Source organism: Juglans regia, chromosome 7 (genome assembly GCF_001411555.2).
Source record: "Juglans regia cultivar Chandler chromosome 7, Walnut 2.0, whole genome shotgun sequence".
NCBI lineage: Eukaryota > Viridiplantae > Streptophyta > Magnoliopsida > Fagales > Juglandaceae > Juglans > Juglans regia.
In genome coordinates, this window is record NC_049907.1 from 39,343,245 (window position 1) to 39,353,618 (window position 10,374).

Here is a 10,374-nt window from a genome sequence, read left to right on the forward strand (position 1 = left end):
CTCTTTGAGGGGCCTGCTGCCTCGGTGAACAGAAGCACTCTGCACGCGCGCGCAGAAACAAGTAAAGGTAAACAAGTGATTGACGACGAAAGGAGTTTGCCCAAAAGGAGCAAGAGCATACACAGTGTTGAGGACGCATGGGAAGCGGTCATTGCTTCGTCGCCACAACTGCGAAATGTGGATGAAAGGGCGGAGGAGTTCATCTCCAAGTTTCGCGAAGATATGAAGCTCCAGAAGGAGAGGTCTTTCCAGGAGATGTTGGAGCGCAGTGCCTAAATTTGCTTTTTTCTTTTTTACTATAATAATAAAAAAAATATTGGGTTTTTTTTTAAAACATTCATATTTTCTTCTATTTTTCAAATACGAAGTATAAAAGCTATGCAAGATGCTTGTTGCTTTGAGATTTTGTTCTTTTTTTCCGTGGGGTGCAGTCAATACACTGGTTTTACAATGGGTTTGAAAATGTATAGGAACTTTGGTTGTGGGCTTCTTCTGTATTCTTATCAAAAGTGGGGCTTTTTTTTTTTTTTTTTTTCTTTCTGATTTGGTAATTATAGAGTGAGAGCATGTTCTTCCTCTAGTTGTGTGAAACAAATGAAAAGTAGTTAACATTGTAAAGCAAGTCTAGACTCTAGAGCTTCTTCCACCAATTTCCCTCGAAAGCATTTTTATGCGAAATATAAACCTGCTCTTTTCACTATCTTTTTCTTCCAACTCTTACTAAAATTTATTGATCAATACTTACTAGGAATACTTGATAATACAGAAGAAGCTTGTACAGTACGTGACATTATTGAAATTACAATATTTATATTAGAAACTTTAAAAGGTACGACAAGGCGCACACGTACTGATCAAATAAACACTGCGAAACTACCCTGAACCACCCAAGATTTTCTTGAGCTCGTGAAAATAAACAAGCATTTTGTCTCTAGGTGGTAAGTTTTGCTTGATCACTGGGTGATCCAGAAACGTCTTCGACCAGGCAGTGGTGGCAGGAAATTGTGAAGGGTCCACAATCTGCATAGATCCAACTTCCTCCCAAATAGGCAGCCAGTGAGCTATCCATCCCAGTGCAAGGTCCAAATACCCAATGCTCTCCCCTCCCAAAAACTTCTTGTTATTCCCTTTCATCTCTTCCTCTATCTTCTCCGCCACCTCTATGGCTGATTTCAGTGCCTTTTCTTTATTCTCTCCGTGGGAGATCATAGCAGCAAATGAATACTCCAGCAGCTATCACCCAAGCAACCGAAACAAAATGATATTTTTATCTACAAAATGAATAAATGATAATAAAAGTCAATGGAACAAATTTCTAAGACCTCGGGGGCCATGTCTCCTTGCAGCTCAATCGCAATAAGCATACGTTGCCAAATAAATTTTCAATTCAATCACTCTACACACCGAGCATTTTTTTATTTATATTATAATAAACCCTTAAATATACATTAAAAAAATAATAAGGGTCCCAACAATCACCTCATTAGTGTAGTGTATGAAAAAAAAAATCGACTAACTAATTGATCTTACGCGTCCTCACAGATCTGGATCAAATCCAAGGGAGACAACTTAAAAGATGGTTTCAATACGGTCCGAAAGAAAAATGCTTGCTAAAATAGTAGTATGGATAATATAAAGATGAAATCAAGTAATATTGCTAGACGTTTCTTTGTCATTTTATTCGTTTCATTTTTTTTTCTTGGCAATTTTTCGTTTTCAGTTGAAATACTAATCCCCAAACTCCCTCTCTAATTATAATTTGTCGTTCCATTCAAACAAAGTCAAAACATGCAAAACCATTGTTTCAGTGCCAACAGGAATTAACTTACCTTTTCTTCTGCAACTCTAGCCCAGAATCGCGCTTTGGATCTTTCATAAGGTGTTGAAGATTAAACTTGATTTATTGCAAAAGGCCACAATTTATTAAGTTGTTCATTTACGAGATATGTGAAAAACTGGAAAGTTTATTTTCATTGTATCTAGGTGTGTACCGTCTAGTGAATCTGAAAGGCCATAAATGTCATTAATTTAATTTCCAGAATTTTCTTTTGGTTTTATATATTGATGTACTGAAACAATATTGAATGAATTGAGAAAAACAGAGTACCGACGTGTGAGTGCTTCTTTCCTCTTCTATTGTTTTGTATCCATTTTTTATCTTTCATAGCTTCTTCAAAATTCAAAGGCTCATCACTAGAGTATAAGCATAACAAATTCTCATCTTCTAACCTTTCGGTTTCTTCATAGAGATCCTCAATGCTTCGATATTTTTGAGGACCTTCACTTGAGCTAGATGAAGATGATGATGATGCTATTGAGGATGATGTTGGCGTTGTTGGAGATACAATTTCATCTTGGATTTCTTGTGTTGACGTTTCTTCATCAAAATAGGGGAGAAAATCATAAGCATTTTCATTTTTTGTACTCCAATCCCATGTTGCATCTTCTTCAAATTCAACATCTCTACTAATAATGACTTTATTGTTGCTTGGATTGAAGAACTTGTAGCCTTTTGAGTTCTCATCGTAGCCGATAAACACAACTTTCTTACTCCGATCATCAAGCTTTGATCTCTCTCGCTCTGGAACTTGAACATAGGCAATAGACCCAAAAACTCGCAAGTGTGACACATTTGGCTTCCATCCATTCCATGCTTCTTGTGGCGTCACATCCTTCAAACTTTTGGTAGGTGAGCGATTAGAGATGTAAACTGCACATGCAACCGCTTCAGCCCAAAATTCTTTTGGCATCGACTTGCTTTTCAACATGGTCCTTGCCATATTGAGAATTGTTCGGTTCTTCCTTTCAACCACCCCATTTTGTTGTGGCGATCTAGGAACGGTCAAGGGACGACGAATTCCATGTGTCTCACAAAAAACCTTGAATTCGTTAGAAGTGAACTCACCACCTCTATCGGTTCTTAGAGATTTGATTTCATAGCCACTTTCTTTTTCGACACGAGCTTTGAATCTTTTGAATGCCTCAAAAGCCTCACTTTTTTTCTTCAAAAAATAAACCCATGTTTTTCTTGAATAATCATCAATAAAGAGCAAGAAATAAGAACTTTTACCAAGAGATGGAGGCTTGATTGGACCACAAACATCTGCATGTATAAGTTGAAGTGGCTCGATGGCTCTTGAATTGGATTGCTTGGGAAAGCTCTTTCTTGAATGCTTCCCTAGTAAACAAGCTTCACATAACTGATCAGGATGATCAATCAATGGAATACCTTTCACCATCCTCTTTGCTCCCAAATCTCTAAGCCCTCCAAAATTAAGATGCCCATATCTCATATGCCAAATCCATGATGTATCTTTAATACACGTCTTTAAGCACATGGCTTCATTAGTCTTCATATTCAACAAAAACATGCGATTTCTTGTCATAGAAGACTTAGCAATAAGGTTCCCTTCTTTATCTCTAAGCCAAAGAAAACGATCTTCCATGTTTATTTTGCAACCATTCTCCATGAGTTGCCCAATACTCAAAATATTATTTTTCATCTTAGGAATGTAATAAACATTAGGAAGAATCTTATGGCTCCCATTCTTTGCCTCAAACAAAATTGTACCTTTGCCTTTAATCTCCACCTTTGATTCATCACCAAAGCGCACATGGCCCGTCACTTTGGTGTCAAGTTCCACAAATTTGCTTCTATCGCCCGTCATGTGGTTGCTAGCTCCATTATCTAGATACCACGTATTCTTCTCACCATTGTGCTCCTCATTAAGCGTGAGGAATAATACGGGCTCCTCAACATCTTCCTTGTGCAAAATGAACTTTGTCTCCTCTTCTACTTTCTTGGTTTGACACTCCCAAGAATAATGCCCATATTTTCCACAAGAATAACATTCAATTTGACTTTTGTCATTCTTTATCTCATGATTGCCTCTTCCTCTTCCTCTTCCTCTTCCACGACCTCTTGAAAAATTTTGATTTCTTCCCTCTTGAGAAAAACTTTGCTCTGCTTTTCCTCTTCCACGACCACGTCCTCGTCCACGGCCTCGACCTCTTCCACGTCCTTGGCCTCTTCTACCATTTTCACAAGCTTCTCCTTTATCTTTCAAGGAAAGCTTTGCTTGCAAGGCTTGCTCCACTTGCTCTTGCTTGCCTCGGTTCATCCTTTCTTCATGAGCCCGTAAGGATCCATTTAATTCATCAATGGACATGATCTCCAAATCTTTAGATTCTTCAATGGCTACAACTATATGGTCAAATTTGAAGTTGAGAGAGCGGAGAATTTTCTCAACAACACGAACATCTTCTCATTTTTCTCCAAGCCTCTTCAATTGATTCACCACCATCAGAACTCTTGTGAAGTAATCTGAGATGGATTCACTCTCTTTCATCAAAAGAGATTCAAACTCAGCCCTTAGAGTTTGAAGACGCACTTTCTTCACTCTTTCAACTCCCATGACGGAGTTTCGAAGAGTCTCCCATGCTTGCTTGGAGTTTGTTTCGTTGGCCACTTTCTCTAACATTTCATCATCTAAACCTTGATAAATGACTGTGAGCGCAGTTTGATCTTTCTTCATTTCTTTCTCCAAGGCTTCCTTTTGGGCTTGATTCAAAGAATCCTCATTTTGAGGTTGAACAAAACCTTTCTCAACAATCTCCCATAGTCCTTGGGAGCCAAGGATAGCCTTCATCCGGATTGCCCAGTTTTCATAATTGAGCTTGGTGAGTTGTGGATATTGGAAAGAAAGAGAGGTTCCTTTAGAAAACATTTTCTTGAACCTAAGCTCTGATGCCACTCTGTTGGAAGATAGAGACAAAACAATAGAAGAGGAAAGAAGCACTCACACGTAAACAAGGTTCATTTTGTTCGACAATGCATTGAGAGCAGGTACGTGGAGGTAGAGTATGTGAAGTCACTTGACCAAGCTGCTGATATATTCACAAAGCCTCTCAAATATGATACATTTCAGAAGTTGAGGATGATGATCGGTGTTGGAAAGATGTCAAGTTTAAGGGGGAGTGTTGAAGATTAAACTTGATTTATTGCAAAAGGCCACAATTTATTAAGTTGTTCATTTACGAGATATGTGAAAAACTGGAAAGTTTATTTTCATTGTATCTAGGTGTGTACTAGAAAGGCCATAAATGTCATTAATTTAATTTCCAGAATTTTCTTTTGGTTTTATATATTGATGTACTGAAACAATATTGAATGAATTGAGAAAAACAGAGTACCGACTTGTGAGTGCTTCTTTCCTCTTCTATTGTTTTGTCTCTATCTTCCAACATAAGGATCTTGAGGCAGCAATAACGGTTCTTGCTTCCAGGTCTCGTCGATGTATTCAAGAAGAATGAACGACTCAGCCATCACCTTACCGTCATGAACCAGGACTGGAACCTTTTTATGAACAGGGTTCAGTTCCAGAAGACGAGAGCTCTTGTTGAAGATATCTTCTTCAATATACTCGTAATCAACACCCTTGAGCTTTAGAGCCCATTCAACCCTGTTGGAAAATGGGCTCGCCCAAAATCCCAAAAGCTTCACCTCCTGGCTTACCATCAAGATTTACTTGCGTCCGCTCTACTTTTGTGACCTGCTACCTGCTATAGATTTCTTTATATACGCGAGCCCTTCCCTGCACTTCCACCGTCCCACATTTACGGGAGCGTTAGGTATGGTACCGTTTGGATTAGAGGTGAGTTGAGGTGATTTATAAATAGTAAAATAAAATATTATTTTAAAATTTTAAAATATTAAATTATTTATTATATTTTATATAAAAATTTAAAAAAATTATAATGATGAAATAAGATGAGTTGAGATGAATTTTAAATCTAAATAATAATTTATTTTTATAACTACTCTTAACTCATTTTATTTTATTTTATATTATTTAATTACTATAATTTTTTAAATTTTTATATAAAATAAAATAAATAATTTAATTTTTTAAAATTTTAAATATAAATAATTTAAAAAAATATATTTTAATAATATTTTATTTCATTTTTAACTATAATCTCAATTTATTTAGCGAAATCAAACGAGGCGAAGCAAGGACTTGAGACTTTCCACCTACTCTTCTGAGAAGAGTCTTCTCTTTTTCTTCATTCCTTTCGTTTTTTATATCTTCTCTTTCACCTACTTTTCTTTCCTACGGGTCGTATCAGAATAATATTATTGCAACTAATGCTATATAATTATTTTTGTATATTTTTAATTTTACTGATTTGATTGTAAAATCAATTATTTTACCTTAAAAAAAATAATATAGCTAACTATATTAATAAAATGTACAAAAAAATACATAACAAATAACTAGATATAAAATTTTTACAATGAAAAATAGAGATTGAAAGAAGACAAAAAGGGAAAAAACAAATCTGTGAATAATATTTATTAATAAAACTCGAAACTAAATTAAAAAAAACCCACTAGTCAGATTCAAATAGTTAAGAAAATTTGAAATTATGATAATTTTTAATATTTTTTCAAAAAGATAAAATCTCAATTATTATATAAAAATAAAACATGTAATAAAATAATTAGAATATTGTCAAAAATATTGTCCAAACCAGAATTAAAAGCATCTTTAAACGTCAAAGTAAAACATTTCTGTAAAATGCAAAAAATAACTAAAACTAACGATTCAAAAAATAATTTTGAGATTGAAAAGGAGACCATAAGGCGTGGCTTATTGACCAAGATGTGTGCGGCTGAAAAGACCTTTTTGAACTAGGGTCACATGCACAATTATGATATTCTTTAACTAAATGAGAAATGATATTCGTAATTGTGAGTATGAAAGTACAATATAATCATTTAAAAAATAAATAAATATAAAATTTATATAAAAAAAATTAATTTTTTAATAACGAAATCCATTATTTTTTCACTAAAATTATGGCCAGCTATAGTACCGACGCATGTGCAATATTACTCCAATCTGAAAATTCTTCATCATTTTGTGTCATATTTATGCAAATTTACTTTATTAAAATAATTCAGTTCTATTAATATAGAATCTGGATCCGAATATCCTATATCAATTTCGGGTTTGCATCACTGAGTTTATTATCTGTAGTTTTATATTAACAAATTCAAGATTAAAGAGTAGAAGTTCACTCGAACAGTTTTTCTGGTGAAGTGTTGGATAATTTTAATGATATATAGTAATAGAATATTCAAAAGAAAAATATTTTAATCATAACAAAATTTTATAAAAATAAAATTTTAAATTAACGTGTCTTGATGTGATATATGAGATTATAAAATTATTTTTATTATAAAATAGATATAATATATTATATAAAATCGCATTAATTTATTAATATAGAGTTTTTTATAATTGTATCGCTTCTATGGAAAGAATAATCATGTCATGGGTTTGTAATTGCCGATATATTTCTGTGATTTAAAAAAATGATTAATTAACAAATGAGTTTGCTTAAAAAATTGGAAGTATAATACTATAAAATAATATTATTATATCTCTCTATTTTGTTTTTTCATTTTGATTATTTATATATTTATTTTTTTATTTATTGATTAAAAAAAGTAGTTATTAGTGTATTAATATATTTTTATATTTTTTAAAAATATTAAAAAAATTTAAAAGAAACTAAAAAAATAAATTTTATCAAGAGTCACGTCCAGCTGGCGGCACCTAGCTAGCAGCACTCAACACTATAATTGCGTTCATGATTACGCAAGGAGTCCGTCATCGTGTGGAAAATCTTATTGAGAATCTGAGCCACGAAATCACATTCCAGAACAATTTGTTTCCCAAGCCCGTGATAGGTGATATGAGAGTAATAGTATTCATCTATATATCTCTCTTTATATATAAAGAGTCTATGAAATAGAATTTTTTTTATTTTAACGGAATATATTAATTTTTATTAACTTTTCATCCGTTTATAATAATTACAGAATACAAGGATATAATTGTATTTTTATTTACATTCTATTTATGGCTACTTTTATAATTTTTATTGGTTTATATTATATTATTAATATATTTAAATATGCTAATAAAACAGATTTATTATAATAATAATCATGGATTCAATTTCCAATTTGAAAATACGTTATAATAGAAAAACAGATTTATGTAGATTTGTCTTTTCGTATTCATTATAATAAGAAAACATTATAATAATTTACAAATAACATATTTTTCAATAGCTTTTAAGATATATATTAGTAATAAAATAATAAGATATATGTACTTTATTTTTATTTTAATAAAATATATTAGTGCTTTGAACTGCGCATACGTGCCTCAGGCACGTAACATCTTACTAGTATATATATATATACATATGTAAAATTATCTCTTTTACATATCCATTTTATAATTCAAGTAAAATTTTCATGTTGACTTATACATATTTAAGACAAAATAATAATAAAATATTATTATTTTATTATTATTAATTTTTTGCTAAAATCAATTTTTTTTATATATATTTTGTAATTAGTATCCATTACATATATTTGACATTAATAATACAAATGTAATAATAAAAAATATAATTTTTTTATATATTATATTAAAAATATAATAAAATGAAAAATATATATAATATATTATAATAATAAAATGAATGTATAAGTGAAGGTTTGTTGTGTTGTTGAAAGAGAGAGAAAATGAAAAGATTGTGAGATAGAGTGGGAGGAGAGAGAAATAATGATTAAAATATGATTTTTAATGTGAATAGTAGTTATCCAAATTTGGATAAATACTATTTATAGGTAACTAAATATTTAAATATACATAAGTTAAAGTCAAGAATTTTAAGATCATAGTATATAAATATGACTTTACATATATATAGATCAATACTAATCCTCTGAGAGGTGGTTATTCGTTTTAACATTCCTGTGTGCTCCTTGCTTCCAAAAAGTAATTACAACAAAGTCATTTCAATGGCGTGCTATGGTCATTGATTTTTCAAAATGGCCAAAGGGTACTGAAGCTAGTTCATTCCTATCACTCTCACCACCTAATCCAAATGAAAGTCTACTACCTTTATAAACAAGAATATAGAGGATGGCTTCTTACTCATCATTTGTGAACGCATGTTGCGCAAGTGCAAACGTAATGTTTACAAGCAATGATAGAAAATGGTCTTTTTTTTTTCAAAAAAAAAAAAGAGAACGGTATTCCAAGTTTATTAAAAAACCCTTACTTGTGGCGGAGAAAAACCGTGATTACAAGCCAGAAGTCTGGGGGTTACACATAATAAAAAAAGACAAAAACCCAGACCTCACAAAATCCCTAGACATCAAACTAAATTTCAAACTTAAAAGAAAATACATAAGACTCAGGACAACCAACCTAAAAAACTACCTGCAAGGAAAAGTCAGCTCGAACAAATAAAAGAAAAGAAGAAAAACCAGCTGAAATAAGAAAATATCTCACTACGAAATACGCAAGTAGGAAAGTCCAATTCTATCCATGCGCAGAAGACCTCTTAATTTCCCAGGCAAATTACCACGATCCTCAAACCACTCCATATTCAAGCCCTCAGCTCCAATTTTAGTAAGGAAATCAGCAACAGCATTACCTTCACGAAAAACATGACTCACTCTATAATCCAGACATTCAAGACAAGCTTGAAGCTTGTCCCAATAATCCTCAAGATATCAAAGATCACAATTTCCTTTTTTAATCCAATTAACCAGAATTTGGGAATCTATCTCAATATCCCACAAAATATGGTCAAAAGGAATATCCAACTAGAGAACAAAGACAACAATTATCATCCCATAAAGTTACGGCAACCCAATAATGATGTGCATTGGCAAGCCTTGGAGGAACTCTCTGCATACAGAAGAAAATATATAGCACGCTTAGGTATAAATCACTATTTTTTATATTCCATCAACATCTCATTAGCATCCTACCACAAAAAAACAAATGTAACGTACTAATAGAAGATTCAAACATTTTGATCTATACATAAAAAAGATTAGTTAATAATATAATTAGAGTCTCATTTTAAACATTTATATATTAAAAGCAAGAACTTCTCATTCTCAAGAAATGTGAGATCTCATACACTACCTACCTTTACATATTATATGAGGTATCACAGTCTCACCACTTATATTCAGTCTCACATTTTTATTTGGATAACTTCTGATACCATGATTTGTAACACTCCAATAGAAGGCTCAAATGCTAACTTGCCTATATTCCAAAAGAAATAATCAATGATACAATTGGAGTCAATTAGAACATTATAAAGAACAATAATTTCTCATTCTTAAGTAATGTGAAATCTGATACACTATCTACCCTTACACATTATACGAAGTATCACAATAAAATTCCAACAGACTCATACCAGGGCATTTATTATTATTTATTATTTTCTCTACTCTAATATTTGCTCATTCTTCCTCAC

The 10,374-nt window shown here is 32.1% G+C and overlaps 1 protein-coding gene across 1 annotated transcript; it reads right to left on the reverse strand.

Moving 5' to 3' along the window:
• Positions 1-712: 712 nt before the first annotated feature.
• On the reverse strand, positions 713-5,535 carry LOC118349005 (glutathione transferase GST 23-like). Its single transcript, XM_035691987.1, has 3 exons — positions 5,246-5,535; positions 1,830-1,874; positions 713-1,233 (listed from the first exon to the last, which is right to left on the reverse strand). The coding sequence occupies exons 1-3, from the start codon at positions 5,516-5,518 to the stop codon at positions 874-876; spliced, it is 678 nt and encodes a 225-aa protein (XP_035547880.1). The 5' UTR covers positions 5,519-5,535; the 3' UTR covers positions 713-873.
• Positions 5,536-10,374: the final 4,839 nt, after the last annotated feature.